The sequence below is a fragment of the Vigna unguiculata genome, chromosome 3 (genome assembly GCF_004118075.2).
Source record: "Vigna unguiculata cultivar IT97K-499-35 chromosome 3, ASM411807v1, whole genome shotgun sequence".
NCBI lineage: Eukaryota > Viridiplantae > Streptophyta > Magnoliopsida > Fabales > Fabaceae > Vigna > Vigna unguiculata.
The window spans coordinates 35,070,020-35,089,907 of record NC_040281.1 but is presented as its reverse complement, the minus strand read 5'-3'; the positions used below and the strand labels follow the sequence as shown (position 1 = coordinate 35,089,907).

The 19,888-nt window shown below is 34.9% G+C and overlaps 2 protein-coding genes across 6 annotated transcripts; both read left to right on the top strand.

The window, feature by feature from the left end:
• The first annotated feature begins 7,501 nt into the window (after nucleotides 1-7,501).
• LOC114175374 lies at nucleotides 7,502-8,504 on the top strand. Its single transcript, XM_028060148.1, has 3 exons — nucleotides 7,502-7,945; nucleotides 8,034-8,225; nucleotides 8,340-8,504. The coding sequence occupies exons 1-3, from the start codon at nucleotides 7,502-7,504 to the stop codon at nucleotides 8,502-8,504; spliced, it is 801 nt and encodes a 266-aa protein (XP_027915949.1).
• A 6,242-nt stretch (nucleotides 8,505-14,746) lies between these two features.
• LOC114179925 (protein IQ-DOMAIN 31-like) lies at nucleotides 14,747-18,596 on the top strand. Of its 5 annotated transcripts, none has more exons than XM_028066431.1 (8): nucleotides 14,770-14,856; nucleotides 14,989-15,103; nucleotides 15,479-15,591; nucleotides 15,913-16,176; nucleotides 16,349-16,537; nucleotides 16,771-16,851; nucleotides 17,199-18,120; nucleotides 18,297-18,596. In XM_028066431.1, the coding sequence occupies exons 1-8, from the start codon at nucleotides 14,833-14,835 to the stop codon at nucleotides 18,326-18,328; spliced, it is 1,740 nt and encodes a 579-aa protein (XP_027922232.1). In that variant the 5' UTR covers nucleotides 14,770-14,832; the 3' UTR covers nucleotides 18,329-18,596. The 5 variants fall into 5 exon arrangements, with proteins under 5 accessions (XP_027922235.1, XP_027922232.1, XP_027922234.1 ...); XM_028066433.1 differs by having other exon boundaries at nucleotides 14,774-14,856; nucleotides 15,447-15,591; XM_028066434.1 differs by lacking the exon at nucleotides 14,989-15,103 and having other exon boundaries at nucleotides 14,747-14,856; nucleotides 15,447-15,591.
• Nucleotides 18,597-19,888: the final 1,292 nt, after the last annotated feature.

The following is a 19,888-nucleotide window of genomic DNA, read 5'->3' as shown; positions in this document are numbered from 1 at the left end:
GAAAAAGGAGGATAAGGAATTATAGATATTGTTAACAAAGTCCTTTTAGAAAAATGGAAATGGAGATTAGGCATGGAAAATCAAGGAAAGTGGAATGAAATTTTATAATCTAAGTATAGATCTTGGAGAAACTTAAATGATTTTAACACAACATAGAAGGGATCCTAGTGGTGGAAAGATATATGCTTTATTAGTGGATGCATCCAACAAAGGGTATTGGTTGAAAATAGTGTAATATGGAGAGTAGGAGAAGGAAATAAAATTAAGTTTTGAAGAAAAATGGGTAGGAGGAATATCACTCTATTGTAGGTTTCCTAGTCTATTTACAATTTCAAACGTAAAGATAAAACTATAGGGGAGTTGTGGGTTGGGTATAGGAGAAAGCCCAACATGAATTATTACAATTCATAATGGCCAAACTTTCAAAAGAGATTGTGAGGATTCCTAGGTATGGAAGAAGGAAGAAGAAGAATCATTTTCTATGAGGTTCACATATAATATATTGCAAGGTAGGCTAGGTGGGGAACATGATAGTGCTTTTTAAGTCCTTGTGGAGCTAAAATGTTATTCCGAAGGTGCAAACATTAAGGAAGAGGGTAATGATAATAAGGTGGAAACAAAGGAAAAATTAGTAAGTAAAGGTACATAGTTAGGTAATATCTCTTGTGAGTTGTGTACAAAAAATGAGAACATCAAACATATCTTCTTTGACAATAAAATTACCCAAACTATGTGGGAGATGTGTGATAGGTAGGTGAGAATGACTACAATGCATCACAACCAACCCATTGTTAACTTCCAACACTTTCATATATGCAAATAAATGGAAAACAAAAATAAAATATAGAAAGGAACATGGTTAGTAATTATCTAGAAAATTTGGAACCATAAAAATGGAATAATCTTTAAACAAAGGAAAGTAGACCTAGAAATTTTTTTTGTATGGCACAAGTGAGTGCATGGTTACCTAATGCTACATTTTCATATAGTGATTGGTACCAATGTCCAATTCAAGGCTTAAAGTCATTGTGAAATTTAGTTATGGAATTATTAATCCAAGACATATACACATTAGGATAAACAACATAGGAATGCTGGTTTTCGTTTTGTAGGGATAGATAATGTTAGGGAAGCGTTGGGAAGACCTGTTCTTTTATTGCAAGTACTAGTGTTGGGGAGTACAAATCTTCTTTTTACAAGAATTAGAGCTGTTAAAATAGGTTGGAACCCGTAAGCCAAATCAGCCCACCACGAGTTCGAGTCAGATTGGGTTAAAATTCTTTTACAAATTTCAATACGGGTTGATTTTTGACTTGACCCACTTAGAACCTGGCTCACCCGGGTTGAACCCGTGGTGAGCCAGGTTGGCTCACCAACTCGCAAATAAAGGGTCACACAAGTGTTTTTTTATTAAGTTGGGCTTTACATTTGGGTCGAGTTAGGTTTTTTTTTAGCTAACACATTGATACTTTGTACTTTTATGATTTTAGTTTGTATTTGGAGTTTAACATCTTTTGGAATGTATTTTTGGATTATATTGAAGTTTATTTAGATTTTAATCAAAATTATAATTTAGTTTTGACTGAAAAAAATAAAAAAATTTTATTTTTTTAATTGAGCCAGTGAGCCAACCTGTTTAATCCACTAATCTGTGGTGGGCTAGGCCATGTTTGAATTGTTTTGGCTTGCTAATAAGTGAGTCGAGTTGGGTTGACTCACTAAGTGGCCAACCTGTGGTGGGTCAAGCCAGGTTGGGCCGGGTTACCCATTTTGACAACTCTAGCAAGAATGGAGCTGGGAGATCAAAACCACATGTAGGGATGATGGACGTTGTTTTCGCGTCTCTAGCAAGGGCTACTTCAAAGGTCGTGAGACTTTATCATGGTTAAGACTTTCATGCTGCTTCAAGGGTTGTGAGACTGTATCAACTCAAACCTCCCCTTATTGATGTATTTGGGTAGTCAATAACCGTTTATGATGTTTACACAATTTAATGTAATAGTATTCTTTGTTTGTGATTATATTTATTATTGTAAACATTTTCAGACTAGAAATATGATTTTGCCACTAATTTACTTATTTTTATCAAGTTTTTCTCCCTAATACATAATTAAAAAATTGCTAATTAATGACAGAAAAAATTTTGTTGATAATAACGAATATTTGTCGGTAAATGAAATTTAACAATGGATTACCAATAACCAAAAATCAACCTATAAAATGGTCATCGATAAATTTTATTAACGGTAATTTATTGGTAAGCATATGTTGGTAATTACAGACAAATTCTCACCATTAGTAAAATCCATCAGTAAATGTTGCGATTGTATATTATTTTTCCTCTTTTTTTCTTCTTCTTTTCCTCTTTTTTTCTTTTTCCTTTCTTTCTTCTTCTTCTTTTTCCTCATATTCCTCCTTCCCCTCTACCACCATTGCCACCACCACTGATTTTGGCTCTCCTCCTCCCTATATTCTCCTCATCTTCCATTTCCTTCTCCTCCTCCTCTAACTCTAGCTGCTATCGTTGTCATGCCTCCACCACGAACTTCAACTTCTCCTCCTCCTCCTTTTCTCTTCTTCTTTTCTACTACTCACACATCTCCATTTAACTTATAAAAAAAATCTCATCAGAGTTGGTGAGAAATTTTTTGCTCATTTTACTGACAAATATTACCATTGGATACAATACCAACAACAATATTTGTCGATAATATAAATTCTAATTTACTGGCAAATGCTACCAATAGATTTTACCTACGAATTCATTACGGACAAATATTCTCATCAATAATTAAGAAAAAAAATTCTTGTAGTAATAGGTTATTTTTTAACACATGCTAAGTAATATTGATACCTACAAAATGTGTAAGCCTAATACGATGCTATTTTTTACATATTTTTTTGTAAAATAGTTAGAATATCCTAAATGCTCTAATTTTATTAAATTCATTTTTTTCTAATAAAAAGACATAATATTGTATAGATAAATACATATACCATGAATAGAGTAGGAGTTATAGTTTATGATTTAAATTTTTGGCTTTTCAGATTTGGTAAGTTTTACTTAGTGGGGTAAACTTGTGGTATTGTTTTAATGAACTTTGATCATTCAGAAACGGGAATTGAGTGCTAAGATAATAATGTTCCAAAGCTCCTCTCCAAATTAGGAATTGCTCTACTCATTTAGGAGATCTTGAATAGTATAGGATGGCTATTCTGCATTATATTACTATATAGAATCTTATTTTAGATCGTTTTTATGCTATTTTTTCTTTTGTGATATTTATATTAAGTTACATTTTGGAAGATCATTGAGTTGGAGTTATTATGTTTTAAAATATGTGGATTTCCATAATTTTTTTTTCTTTCGGCAAAGAATGGTAAAAATTTATAAAGGATAACTATGTACTATTCCCATAACTTTTACATTCCATACAAAAATTTGTAGTTTCATCTTTTGTATATATTCACGTTTGGAAATTTTATTAGTGTGTAGGATAAAATTTTATATTCTGTATCAGTTGAAGCTTTGTTGTTATAACTTTGGTACGGGGCCTTCTCCCTGCATCTCCAACAGTTCTTCTGTACCCCCAAAATTGACCATTATACCCTTATTTAACATATGGGTGAGAGTGGGTGAAAGTGGGTAGGGACACAGTAAATTTCATTTACTGCGTCGCCAACGTCCCTGCCCTGCACCCCCAAAATGTAACTATTAGTATTTCTTCTACTCCCGTTTCTTCTCCATCCTAGTGTCTGCTTTCATTTAAAATTTTGCTCAGTTTCATTCTCTATACTCCGTGGTCCCTGAGAGCTTTAATTTTTCTGTCCTTCATTCGTTCATTGTCTCTGGTGGTGGTGGTACCTCTTCTGGTTTGTATCACTTTCATTTATTTTTTTTGTAAAAATCATTATTCTCTCAGTGTCTTCAGTTTGCGTTGTGGTTATTGTGATTGAAGTTTCTGTCATTGTTGGTTCTTTGAAGGAAGGTGGTTGTGAGTAACTGCGTTATCTTCTCTCCAAGTGGTAGTTCCCGTCTATCCAGGTTAGCCTTCATACCAGCTTAAGTTTTTTCTGTTTGCTTGTGATGTGAAACGGAATTTGTTTTCCGTTTCATAAACTATATAACGAAATCTTTTATGAAACGGATTCTCGAATGCGTTTCAAACTTTTACCAAACGGAATACAAAAGTTGTTTCACAAAAAAAGTCAAAATGTATGGGAAACGGAATACAGATTCCGTTTCATAACATTTTGAAACGGATTCTGTAATCCGTTTCATAAAAAAAATTACTATTCTTTTTGAAACGGAATACAGATTCCGTTTCATAACACTGTGAAACGGATTCTGTAATCCGTTTCATAAAAAAAATTGCAATTTTTTTATGAAACGGATTACAGAATCCGTTTCACAGTGTTATGAAACGGAATCTGTATTCTGTTTCCCATAAATTTTGATTTTCCCATTCATAACAAAATTACACCCCACCCCATTACTTTTAAACCTTACTCTGTGGTAAATATATATATATAGATAGATATACATGACTCATGTTCGTAGCTGGTTGTGAGGATGCTGTAAGTCACCTTTCTTAATTTAATAATAGAGTTTCTTACAATGACATTTGTTTTTGGTGTTTTAATTCAATGAAGGCATAAGCCTAATGCGTTTCTTAGATGATAAATTAGAGTTGATAAGCCTAATGCATTTCTTAGATGATAAATGAGAGTTGATAAGGAATCCGTTTCACAATTTTATGAAACGGAAAGTGTATGCCGTTTCCCATAAATTTTGATTTTTTTGCTTACACCCCATTCATAAAAAAATTACACCCTCACCCCATTACTTTTAAACCTTACTTTTAAACCTTAGTGGTAAATAAACCTTGCATGATAATCTCTTCAAAATTACACCCACACCCTATTTCTTTCTTCTTGATTCCATTTCCAGTTCCGACAACAATGTGCAAAGAAAAGAAGTCGTGAATAAGATTGGTGGCATGCATGTACATGTTGTCGTCGTCTAAGAAATAGAATTGAATCAGTTATTTCATTCAAATTCCCGCTCCTTATTTGCATGGTTGTTTTGTCCGACAGACAAAACACTGAAACATCAAATAGAAACCAATTTTTTTTTCCAAACGGATTACATAATCCGTTTCTTAAAGATGTGAAACGGAATTTGTAACCCATTTCACCAAGTTGCCTGTCCTTTTTTGTCAAACGGGTTTTGGGATCCGTTTCATATGTTTGTGAAACGGAAGGTATTCCGTTTTATACTTGGATTTTGTGTGTTGGTACTGAATGTTGATACGTGTATATTGTGTTATTGGTGAATTTTTAATGTGAGTAAATGTATACTGTGTGATTGGTGAATTTTCTAACGTAAATCATGCAATCAGTTATGAATATCAGCATGCAATCAGTTTTCAATTTTTGATACGTGTTGCATTCACTCTTTTTCTCTGATACGTGTTGCATTCTTTTTTTAATTGCATTATTTTTTAATATTCTTATGTATTATGTGGTTACCCTGGATGGGTTATTTACGTATTAATTTTTTTATTATAGTTCATTATGGAAGATCATCATTTTAGTTATTTGAGTTTCTTGGATTCTCAAGCGGATTCTCAACTAAATTGTAGTCTCATGTCAGAGTTTTCTGATTTTGTTCATGATATCTGCGAACAAGATTATACATCTCATTTTTCAACCGATGATATTTTCTCAACACGTGAAGATTTAATTAAATGGGTTAGAGGGGTTGCTTATAATCTTGGATTTGTTGTTATTATTCTAAGATCGGATAAATATAATGGACAACCTGGAAGAAAGACCCATGTATTATTAGGTTGTGAAAGAGGTGGAAAATATAGAAAATACAAGTGTGATGCAGAACCGAGTTTATCTTGGACAAGAAAATGTGATTGTCCCTTTAGATTGAGAGGGAGACCCATATCTCAAGGGGAGGGATGGGTGTTGAATGTAAAATGTGGTTACCATAATCACGATGTCTCATCTACTCTAGTTGGTCACCCCTATGCGAGTAGGTTGAAGTCTACTGAACAGTCGTTGCTTGTTGATATGACTAAAAGTCAAGTAAAACCTGCAAATATACTTCTCACTCTTAAAGAAAAAGATGAGTGTAATGTTACAACTCTGAAGCAAGTGTATAATGCAAGATATAGGTACAAACGTTCAATAAGAGGTTTAAGAACTGAGTTACAACAGTTAATGTTGATGTTGGAACGTGATCACTACATCCATTTTAGTAGATGTCTTGATGAATCTGATGTGGTTAACGATTTGTTCTGGACCCATCCTGATGCTGTGAAGTTGTTAAATTCATTCAATATTGTGTTCTTAATGGATAGTACCTATAAAACCAACAAATATCGGTTGCCATTACTTGAGATTGTTGGTGTGACCTCAACAGGATTAACTTTCTCAGCCGCTTTTGCATTTTTATCTAGTGAAAAGCAAAATAATTTCATTTGGGCTCTTGAAAGGCTAAAAGGTCTGTTTATGACGTCCGAGGGTGGTCCACAAGTCATTGTAACTGATAGGGATCTTGCTCTAATGAATGTTGTTGGCATTGTGTTCCCTGAGTGTTATCATCTTCTATGTCGTTTCCACATTCAAAAAAATGTGCAGGCAAAGTGCAAAATGTTAGTAAATTCTGTTGATGCATGGGATGTTGTATTGCAAGCCTGGGAGAATGTGATGGACTGTGAAGATGAATTAAAGTTCAACGAGTGTGTTCATCGCCTTGAGCTTGTTTGCCAGCCATGGCCTGTATTCTTTGAATATGTTGACGACTCGTGGATCATTCCTTATAAGAAATTCTTTGTGAAGGCATGGACGAACAAAGTTATGCATTTGGGGAATACAACATCAAACAGGTATGTTTGCATTTTGCTATTAATTAATTTTTTTTATTAATGGTTTATATGATTTCCTTGTATAAATTGTACTAGGGTTGAGTCTGCTCACTGGAGTCTGAAGAAAGTTCTTGGAAGTAGTATGGGAGACCTTTGTTCGTGTTGGGATGGAATTCACAACGTTATTATCTTGCAACACAACGAAATTAAGGCATCTTTTGAAAGAAGTATAAATATGATCAGTGACTCTTACAAGGCATTGAGTTATAGAAGATTAGTGGGAAATATTTCTAGATGTGCCTTAGAACTCCTTGCTCCAGAGTTGGAAAGAGTAAAGAAGATTGGATTCGATAGTAGTCGTTGTGGCTGCATTCTCAGACAAACTTATGGTCTACCATGTGCGTGTGAATTAGCACGATATGATCCTAAGATGATTCCTCTCCAAGAAATTCATGTCATGTGGACTAGGTTGAGCTTCTCAAATGTGTCGTCTTCACAATTTGAAGGGCAATTATCTATTCAGTGATCTACTGCTTAATCTTTTCAAAGAAGTTGATATTGCAGGAAAAGTGACCATAAAACATAAATTACATGACATAGTTTGCCCTTCCATGACATCGATGTTACCACCACCGAGTAAAGTTAAGACGAAAGGTGCAGCTAAGAGTCATAGATCAAAGAAGTCAACCAAACGTGATCCCTCATATTTTGAGCATGTGGACGCCTTCATTGAGTCCTCAAGACAAGACACATGTGTTGCAAAAACAGAAAACAACCTGAAGAGCAAACATGTAATTGAAGAGAAAGTAATACCCATGCTAGAACAGTTCAATCTTGTTTTTCATCCTTATATACTCGATGTTGTCGATGTTGTGGCGGACGATCATTGTGGATATAGATGCATTGCTGCATTGTTAGGTATGGGTGAGGAGTCGTGGCCTTTAATCAGACATGATCTATATAAAGAACTTAGTCAATGGCGAGATGAATATACAACATTAGTTGGAGGCTATGATCGTCTGAAAGAATTGAGAAAGTCTTTGCTAGTTCAATCACCATCAGGGGTATAACTTCTATACACCAATGTTGAAATTTATGTATTACAAGTTTTTTATGATTTTGTTTTATTATAATCTAATTAATTATATACAGGCTAATCGAGACAAGTGGATGACTATACCAGACATGGGGTATGTGATTGCTAATCGGTATAATGTAATCCTCGTGTGCTTGTCATCAGTTCAGAATTTGACGATATTCCCACTTCGTACATCCCCACCTATTTCGCAAAGTCAACATCGACTAATTTGTGTCGGACATGTTTACAATTCTCATTTTGTGCAGGTATATATGTTTATATATATATATATATATATATATATATATATATATATATATATATATATATTATTTTTATAAAGAACTTTATTTCTCTATTGACTAATTGCGTAATTACAGGTTCGTCTACAAGAAGGTTGTCCATTACCGACAGTGGATATCATATCATCTAGCAATTGTTACCCAAAGGCAAAAGGGTGGGCATCATTTTATAGAGATAGGATGCAAGCATTCCTAGATTTACACGTAGTGGATCGTAGTTATGTAGATCTCATGGAAGACTGATATTTGTTGATTGTATTAAGTATTTCAGTGTTGTAGTTTGTAATTATTTTACCAATATATAAAATTCTAACTCCTTTGGCCAAGGGACTGATATATTTTGGCCTCATTGCTAACATTAAATAACTTAATATAAAATACCATATATAGATGAAATATCTTAATATAAAATCCAATAGAAATGTAAATTCTAACATCAAATACAAATAAATAGTAAATCGACTATCCAGACGTAGATGGTCGTCGACCTCGAACTCTACGTCCTCCTCTAGTCTCTTCCTCTTCAACGCCATCTTGAGCCATCTGCAATAACTCATGAGTGCGATCCCAAGCAACTGTGCCCTCCGTAACGTCTCTACAGTCTATCATCTGCTGAAGACCGCCTACAATGCGTTTCACGAGACCCTATGATAATAACAAGTTAATGTCAAATATTAAAAGTTACTAATAATATGAACAACTAAATTTGTAACATACCAATAAACCACTGGAAGATGATGACGGTGACGTCCTCTGAACTGTTATGTCATCTAGCAAATTTCGACGAAGTCGGGGCACAATCACAAGGCTAGGTCGGTCGGCCTCAGCTCCACGTAAAATCTATGGATGGGAGACTCTCCTAAACCACTGCAAATATCCATCTGAACATGAAAAAGGAGCTGGTGCTTGGACCACTTGATGTACAACAAACTGCTCGTGCTTTTTCCACCGATCATCAATAGCCTCAAAGTCCATCATGGGAAGCGAACTAGGCGGTCGTGGAATAGGCTGCATGAAGCCAAATTGTCGCAACACACGCTCCAGCAGATGACGGTGTACGAGGGTACCAACCCTCAGGAAGCCAAAAAACATGCCATGTGTTACAAGTTGTCGAGCAGCTCTATGTGCTACATATGGGTTCCAAATCATCCCATCATATGTCAAGCCATCCAATTGGACTCTAACATCAGCTATAGCGGAAATGGCGCGTCCAGTGACATAACGTAGAGCACGGGGTTCGGTCTCCACATATGTATCCCGTACTTGCTTCCTTCCCAATGTAGGGAAGTGCTCGTATATCCAAGCATGTATCAAATAACATTTCATTTAACCATTGTCATATAAAACTAAAAACAAGTAAAATAAATAATAAAATGTTATATAAATGGGTATCTGTAGAAGAGGTAGATATCCAGCTAATTGCTTTGTATTTGCAAAGCTGACATCTCCTAGCTGGTCATATAAGTGGACAAGAGCAGCAACTCCCCAAGCATATCTATGACGTGGGGAGATCTCTAAATAGCTTGAGAAAATGTGTACGAACATAGGTGGCGCTTTTGTTAGCAAATATCGTGCACCCTACAAGGTGCAAAAGATATGCACGTGCAGCAAACTCCCATAGCTCATTTTCACAATAGTTGTCATAAAACTCTCTCAGCCAACTAAGTCAGACCTGTGCACCCCGACTTTGATTCAGCTCCACACAATCCATGGCCCAGTCAACACCAAGAATTGTCGTCAAAATCTCAACTGAATCTTCATATTCAAGATTTTCAGTCGAGCAAAAGTTTCCACTGATGGGAAGATGGAGAAGTGACCATACGTCATCTAAAGTGATGGTCATCTCCCCAATGGGTAGATGAAAAGTATTAGTCTCGGGATGCCATCTCTCCACGAAACCCAATACTAACCCAAGATCAATATATTCATATAAAATATCGCACAGAGGCGATAATCCAGAAGCTAACACAAAAGGTGCAACAGAAGGGTGAGGACGTCCTAATTTCTTCACTTTTTTAATATGGGAGACCACTTTCACAACTCGGTCCTAACAAAAGAAACAAAAAAGAATAAAAATACTTAACAACAAAAAAATTAAACATATATAAAAACTTCTTACTGACCTGACCATCCCATATCATGCGTGCAACATGATCCACGTACCGGGTCAATAAAGATGTATCATATGGACCACCAGGAAATCCTCCACCATCGTTATCAATCCCCTGCTCGTCCTCCTGAGGAACGTCGGAAACCTCATTCTCAACAATATCACCTCAACAACATTAGCCTCATGCTGACCCCTTCTACGAGTCGAAGCTGTCGGTCTCTTCTGTGCACCACCCTGTCTGGAACTCTCGGGTGCATCATTTGAACCACGTCTAGATAAATTTCCTCAAGTCCTAACCATATCTATAATAAAATAAAATACAAATTAATAAATAAAAAAGACTCGCCCTCATCTTTCCTTTTTTTTTCCTCGTAAAAACAATAACTCTAAGTGCAAGTTCAATTTCACAAATTGAAGACTGATCATAATCAAATTAATTACATGAAATGAATTTAAATAAAAAACATTAAACGCATTCAAGAAGTAAATCAGATGCTAAAACGGATTTCATACTACGTTTCGTTGGAAAACCAAAAAACACAACCAAAACGGATTCCAAGTTCCGTTTCAGCAGTGTGGGAAACGACTTCCACAATCCGTTTCACCTAAAATAAAAAAAGGAAACGGGAAACGAATTCCACAATTCGTTTCCTTAAAAAAAAGGGAAACGAATTCCACAATCCGTTTCCTAAAAAAAAAAAACCAAAACGGGAAACAGATTCCACAATCTGTTTCCTTAAAAAAAAAACCACAAAATGGAGTTTGTATTCCGTTTCAGGTTTTTGGGAAACAGATTCCACATTCCGTTTCCTTAAAAAAAAAAACACTCCTATTCGTGGAAAACCCTTCTTGTCAAATATTCAAACCAAATATTCAAACCAGTATCTTCTAATCTACTACTAAAAATAAATAAATCAATTAAAATATAAATACACACATGCATGCACTGTACTAATATTAAAAAACCAGTACTTAACTGTCAAAATTGGAGAAGCGGCACGAAAGGATGAAAGGCGGTTGCCGACGCTGGGGAGAAGAATGGTGTGTGGAGGAGAAAAGGATGTTGCGGAGGCTGGGGAGAACAACGGTGTGAAGGAGAAAAGGATGTCGCGGAGGCTGGGGAGAACAATTGTGGAAGTTGTGTGGGATAAGAGGGAGAAGGAGGATGAAGAGTGTGTGGAGGTGTGGAGGCTGTGTGCACAACGTCAGATAAAAGACTTGCACCTAGGTCAAAGATTCCAAGGGTGCAGGTTGCAGGGAATCTGCTTTATTAGGGTGCGTTTTGGGTGCAGGGGTTTTGGAGGTGCAGTGCGGTGAGGGGTGCAGGGGTTTTGGGGGTGTAGTGCGATGAAAGAGATAAAAGAAATAGTAACTGATTTTTTTACCATGGGCAAACATGAAAATAAAGTAGGTTTTGGGGGTACAGGAGAGATTATTGGAGGTGCAGGGAGAAGCCCCCCTTTGGTACAAATATTTTATTGTAACTACTGGATGCTTCATGGTTATGAACTCTATTTAGGTGGTTTCTTCCTCCACATCCCTTTTCTTCTTCCTGCACCTCCCTAAATTCAAAAATTCTCATTTTACCCTTTTGTCAAAAGTAAATGGAAACCCTAATTTCACCCTCCCCTCCATTCAATTCTCACTCGAGCTTTCTCCCCATTGCGTTTGTTCACCTTGCACTGCACCTCCATCTTCGTTTTGCACCTTTATTGCTCACTGCACCACGTCTTCATTGGATTGGTCAAGAAGAAGAAGAATATGGCTCTTGGGTTGTGCATGAAAGAAGAAGAAAAACAAGGGAAGAGATTTCTAGATTATATATTCCTGATGTTATTTTTCGATCTGGAAATATGTTTAGGAACACTCATTTCAAAAAAAACAATTTATATTCTAGATTTTTCGGAAGGTAATTTTTGGATTTGAAGATACCTTCCAAAACACCTAATATGGAAGGTTTAAAAGAAATACATTATGGAATTGGTGTTCTAGGAGATATTTTTGGATAAGGACCTTCCGGAACACTCATTTTGTAGAAAAAATTATTTCGGATTAGGTGTTTCAAAAGGTATTTTTTGGATTAAAGAATACTTGTAGTGGTGATGTCGAACTTTAAGCCTCACTTCTCTACTAGTGTCGCAGTCTTTGTGGTCGATGTCTCTAGTCGACCTTAAGTTCTTGGAACAGTTAATCTACTTGGATGATACCTGCACAAGATACTTTGATACTCAAGTTAGTTCTAATCCGAGATAGGTTTGTAATGAATGCAAATATAAAGATCCCAACTATTATTCTGGGATCCTATATTTATAATGCCCCTAATGAGCTTTTACCTTTTATAGGCCTACCATGGACTAATCACGCCACAATCTTCATTATATAAGTAATCCAAGATTTACATCTATCAATCCTACTTAGTTCACTTTCGCGTGAACTCTCTTAGGTTTCATGACATACCTTGGTTTATATCGTGCGTGGTCATAATCGTGTTGCCAATACCGACAATAATATAGTTGTCGATTTGAGTGCTTGGTATTAGGAGTGGCAATACGGGCCGGCCCGGCCCGTTTAGGCCTAGCCCGCATAAGGCCTGCACAATGCGGGCTGGCCCGCCCCGCCCCGCATACTCCTTGGCCCGCGGGCCGGCCCGTTTTTTTTTAATTTTTTTAATTTTTTTTAAAAATTTTATGATAAAACTTTCAATGTTTAAAAATTTGGAAACTTTAAGAAGTTCACAAAATTAAGTAAAGACTTTGGGGAATTAGATGATAAATTGATAATTCAACATTTTCATCATATTCATACTATGACATACACAATGTATTCTTTAAATTTTAGCACATTAAAAATTATATAATACTTGTCTTTTCCAGTTATACAAGAATTTGAAACGTTAATGCAAGAGTCCATAAAAGAAGTAATTAATATACATAAGTGCAAGTTTTTTTTTTTAATTTTATGCGGGCTTGCGGGCCGACCCGCGCGGGCCGCGGACTAGCTCGTGCGGGCCACGGGCCTATGAGGGCCGAGCCCGCGCGGGCCTGTGGGCTCACTATCCTGACCCGCCCCGCATTTTTTCTGCAGGCCTGCGAGCCGGGCCCGTGAGCCAGGCCCTAATTGCCATCCCTAATTAGTATGGATGTGTACCAAAGGATCTGTATTACACTAATGTAATAGTTTATAATTTTTCTTTTGTTACGGTATATTTTTATTAAAAATTTGAGTAAAAATATGTAATATAATAAACTATCTCTTTACAAAAGATATATATATATATATATATATATATATATATATATATATATATATATATATATATATATATATTGTGTGTTCTATTCTTTTAGAGTAAGTTTGGAAAAGTGTGATAATAAAAGATGTTATTATATGCGCCATTTCAGACCATGTAAAAAGGCTTTTATTTTGTTACTATACTGGAAAGAAGAAAAGTAAGCTAGATTACCAAATTTAATGTTTCTTCGAATTTAAAATGCTATTTATATATTATTAAAAAAGGATAATGTGAAACTGTAACAATGTTCAGCAGTTGTATCCTAACCTGCCATCACAGTGTTTTATTTTATTTTTAAACTTTAAATATTTAAAATAAATATAAAATTAACATTTTAATAATTCTATTTTAGCTTATTATTGACCTTCTTTTAATGATTTCACCAATTTTTAATTTGATTACTGGATTTTTTCTCTAAATTTTCAGGTTGATTTTAATGTTTAATCGGCTTTTCACTTCCAGGAAGAAATAACGTGAGGTCCAAATGCATTAAAATAGTATTTTAATTGAGTATTATTAGTAATATTTAATTTTTGTAAGGTACGGGAAAAGAAAGCACGTGAAATGATGCTAGTTTTCTTTCTTTTTTCTTTTTTCCTAATCATTGTTTCTCGCAAGGATAAATTGATAATACATAATTAAACTTACATTGTTTGAATTATGGCTTCGATCAATTACTTACGAATATGGTGATTGTAGTAAAATTTTTCGTTTTGGTACATGTAACAGGAGATTTTGAACAAAAAAAAAAAAACTTATTTCTTTCCATGTTTTAGATAAAAATCAAACGGGACAAAAACTGAGAAATTAATGTCTTGTATTAAAAATTAAAAACCTGAGATAATTTTAGTAACAGTACTAAAATATATAGCAGCTAAAAATACTCAATCCAAAAAGTGATCATAATATTTCATCCATTATTGCAACATGACAAAAGACACCTCAATTTTGAAATGACAAATGATTAGATGGATTTCAATTATTATAAGCAATAAAAAATGTACAAAAAATATATGTTGTAATTTAACAACAGACACGTATTAAGGCATAATAAACATAAAATATCTTCTTTGAGGAGATTTATAATAATCAGGGACCAAAAAACATAGCATAAAATATAGACTAAAATGAAGCATAGATATGTTTTTGTTAGATTTGAAAGATGAAAGATGAAACATGAAACCTCGATGGAGGTATCTTTCAGTGTGCATTACAGAGTCTGTTCAATTCCATAGGACACTGTCACTTCTGTCGGTTCCTTAATGACTGCCACGTTTATTTATTTATCTGTCTCTTAAATTAATTAGTATTGTTTTCTTTCAAAGTTTCTCTTCTCAGTTTCTTCAAATGCTATGTTCATTCTTTCTTTCTCGTTGGCATCAAACGTTTGTGGTTTTCCTACTTTCACTGTTTCCTTATGGGAAGGCGTGCACCCTGAAGGTGACTCTTCTTTGGCATTCTGTACAGAACAACCATTTCTGCTTCTCTTTGACTTCTACTTATTGTCCTTATTATCACAATATAGCCACTGCAGATTTTTTCTTTTTAAATTACTCGTGGTTATTTCTGTGTGAGCACTGTTTAAATTCTGATAATAATAATAATAACAGTAATGTGTTAGTTCTATGCGAGAAGAAATTACAATGTGCTGGAGCTGATGTAATTGTTATTGTTGGAAGAAACTATTAGAAAATATAATTTGTCTTGCTCTAGATGTTTTACTGAAGCTTCCTCACTAAAGGGTTCTGTTCTGTTATATGTGATGTATATGTGATGCTTGCAGATTCTGATATTGGAATTCTGTGCTTTCTGAAGTATTGATATTTACTGTGATGGGAAGACAGAGTCCTGGAAAATGGATCAGAAACTTGCTTCTGGGGAAGAGATCGTCGTCAAAGTCCAAGTCTTCAAGAGAGAAAGATATTTATGTAAGTTTTTCTTTCTGGCCTTTGTGATAGGCCTCAGTCTTTGTTTATGTATAATCTTTCTCAATGTCTATATTATTATAGAAATAAAAGGGTGTCTGAATGATAAGAATCTTTAACTGGTCAAAATTTACCTGCAGCATTAAAGTGTTGTTTTTTTATTATTTAATCCAAATTATTGCTCATGTGTGAATGCCAGAAGTGCAAAGTCTTTTCTGAAATATTTCTAATTTGCTACTCTGGTTTTTATTGGCTGTAACAGTAATGTAAGCACTTAGACTTTCTAACCTGCAAGTTGTAATTGTGAATTCTGTTGTTGTAAAGAAACCTTTAAGTAACAAGGATGTTCTGGTGGTGTCTTCGGAGACATCAATGTCCTCTTCTATATCTGGTGCAAATGCTATTAAAGGAAAGCTATCAGAAAAGGAAGTAATTAGTGTATCATCAAACGATGGGGTAATTCTTGAAAATGAAGTTGAGCAGGCCAATGGAAAGTCTCTTGATGATTTTTGTTCTGAGGAACATAATGAGAAAAGCAGGCTAATAAAAACAGCAATAACAATTCAGGCTGCTATTAGAGGCTATCAGGTATTCACATCTTACATTTATACAATATCCTTTGGAAGTTATGTTCACTATCAGATTTTTATATGTCACCTGTTTGTACGAGCTTCTCCATATTCTAGGAGAAAAATAGCGAAAACAAAAAATTGAATGGTTCATGAATGCATAAAGTGATTCATATCTTATTCAATTGAAGGCGCGAGGGACATATAAAACTGTAAAGGTTATCATTCCACTGCAAGCTTATATTCGTGGCCAGTTGGTTAGAAGACAAGCTATTTCTGCTTTGTATTGTGTGAAGTCAATAGTTAGATTTCAAGCATTGGCCCGTGGTTACAAGGTTAGGCACTCTGATATTGGCCTTGCAGTGCAGAAAATTTTTAAGGTAAACATACTTGAACTAATGATATCAGCACAATCATCTGTGGTTTATGTTTGATAGACATTTTACAGGTTTTTCATTTAATCAAATTGAGAGATGTTAAAATACAATGAGAAAGTTTTAGTGATTTATGCTTCACATTTCATAGCTTTAATCACAAGATGAATTTTCATCAGCTACTTGACCTTTTACTCGTATGCATCAACTAACTGCTTCTGCAATATCTTTTTGCTCAGGATACTAAATTCTCGAAATCTATTGGAGTAGTTGCATCTACACAGGCAGTGAAGCTCTCAGATAATATCTTTGCTCACAAGGTAGCAAGTTTTTGTGTCTCATATACAAAGTGTAACTTTGCTCTTGTTCGCACTTGAGATGATATAGCTTAGCTTATTCAGTTCACTACAAACAAGAATTAAGATGTCATTATCAACTAATACTTTTACTGTCCATGAAAGATTGTTACCCTAATAAATTTAAGGTTGGTGTTCTTGCTACTTGCGTTCTTTCTTGTTTAGTTTGCTGAAATAGTATGCGTCAGTTATGTTTTGTCTTTCGGTTCTCTCGTGTTAAAGTATCCTATATGATTTTCATATGTTTGTCCTATTCTTGTCCCTTTTTCTTATTGTTTTAGATAATAAGTTATGATATATATGCCTTTCAGCTTCTGGCTTCATCACCCTCTGCTGTTTCTCCACATCTCAAATATAATACTGGTGAACCTAACTTTTGGGAATGGCTTGACCGTTGGACGAAATCACACTTTTGGGTACCTCTTCAAGAAGCGCAGAGATCTGATTCAGTGTCTGATAAGCAAAACGGAAGTTCTCAAACTGTAGAAACTAATAAGGGACAAGTTAAAAAAAATGCCAGGAAAGGACCTCATGATTTAGTCTCAGATTCCATAAAAAGTAAACGGAATCCAAAAAAGGATTCAAACCCCGCATTGCATTCAGCTAAGGAACATCCACCAAAGGAAATTGAGAAAAGGGGTTCTAGAAAATCTCAAATTCAGAATGTTTCTGATAAGTCGGAGGCTTCTAATGAGAAGACAACACACATCAGAAGAAAAGTTTCAGACCATACAAAAGTCAATGATGTTCCAGAGGCTGAAATTCAGAACATTTCACCAGAGAAGATGAAATGTTTGGCAGTGTCAAAGTCAGAAGAAGGTGATGTTGAGAAAAGTCTTACACAGCAAGCAGAAGAGCATGATAATAGTTTGATGAATGGTAAAGATGGAGGAGTGATTGAGGAGTTGAATGATGTGAAGAGTAAGAATTTCCAGAGAAGAGCTTCCCTGCCTGCTAATTTTACAGATCTTGAAAATGTGTTGCATGATAACACTCCAAGACTTCCAAGTTACATGGCTCCTACTGAATCTACAAAAGCTAAGCTAAGAGGACAGTGTTCTCCACGGTCTGTTAGTGATCTGGCAGATGTAAGCAGCATAACTCGCCGGCTTTCGCTTTCATCTTCGCTTAGCGGCAAGCTAGGTTCATTCTCTCCACGATCAGATAGATTGGCTGCCTTGACCAACAAGATAAGGACTGATAGATCTCTATCATCTTCAAGGGATGGAACTGGTAAGAATTTAAGATTTTCCACCCTTTTCACCTATTCATGAGATAAGATTTTTTGGTTTTAGTTGAAATAGTATGTACTTGAAATAAATGTGGAGTGCTTACAATAGTAGTGAACTCTGCATGAAGCCTTACTTTTTGGCATTCATCACTGTGTTGTGCATATTATCAAATTTCAGATAAGTTGATTCAACCTCAGTGGAGAAGGTGACGCTACATCATCCCTCAGATCAAAGATGCTGCAATGAGGTCCAACAGATAGTGAAATATATGCTGACTTTTCCCTTCTTTACTCATAATTCTTATGTATGATCATAAATATTGATGGATATGTCTTGTAATAAGAGTCTGTTTATTACTTTATTTCATGTATTTATGATACTATGAATGTGTTGGTGTTGGTGGGGCTATATTTCAATTTGTGATATTGTACTCCTCAAAAAATGGTTCCAAGGAGATGATTTCAAATTCTGAGAAAACTTTCGGATGATGTGTATAATGCTATAGCAGCAGAGATGAGATCTAAATATGGTGAGACCGATAACAATGCAGCGCTATCCTATGCCTCAATAATGTTAATGGGACAGTTGCATTTCTCAACTTTATATGCCCCCTAACTTTGTTTTCTTCATCATTGCCTTCAACTTATTATTATAACTTACATGTCCAAGTCTCGCATGCACAAATATTGTCTCATTCTTTCTTGTCATGTCTACATATGCCTCGTGTTAGCATCACATATCATGTCTACATATGCACAAGAGGTGTTTGATGAAAACAACTCAGAGAATTTTACGAATATTGATCTATTAGAAACTTGTTCAATATATAGAGTATACAATATCCCATGATATAAAGGAAAAAGTAAAACCTAAAATATCATCATAATACATAATATTTTATAATAATAAAGGAAAATAAAATATATTATATCTTCATCAGTAGAATTAAAATCAAGAGATATGTAATATCTCTAACACCCCCTCTCAAGATAGGCATGGAGTTTATGAAGGTCTAACTTGAAAGTAGCAGTTTTGGAAAGCAATTACATGAAGAAAATTCTTGAGAACTTGAGAAGAGCGAGAACTTGAAAAATTCAAGAAACTTGTGAAATTCTAGAAATTTGAGAACCTTGAGAAATTCAAGATCCTTGAGAGATTCGAGAACCTTAAGAAATTCAAGAAATTTGAGAACCTTGAGAACTCGACAACCTAGAGAAGTTAATAATCTTGAGAAGTCAAGAACCTGAAGAAAGTCGACGAGAACTTAGAGAAAGTCGCGAGAACATGAAGAAAGTCAACGAGAACTTGAAGAAAGTCAACGAGAATATCCAGAAAGTCGACGAGAACACGGAGAAAGTCACGAAAATCTATAAACAGTCACGAGAACATGGAGAAAGTCGACGAGAACCTGTGAAAGGCAATTAACCAGAAGATGAAGTAGGATTCGCCATGACAAGAAATCAATAAGAAAGGAGAAAATGCGGAAGGTTTTTTTTTTTTTTTCTCTAATACCATATTAGATATGTATAAGTCATGGGAAGGAAAAAATGCACAAGAGATGTTTGGTGAAAACAACTTCAAGAGAGCTTGCTTACTTTTCATATTGATCTATTAGAAACTTGTTCAATATATGGAGTATACAATATCCCATGATATAAAGGAAAAAGTAAAACCTAAAATATCATCATAATACATAATATTTTATAATAATAAAAGAAAATAAAATATATTATATCTCCATCAATAAAATTAAAATGAAGAAATATGTA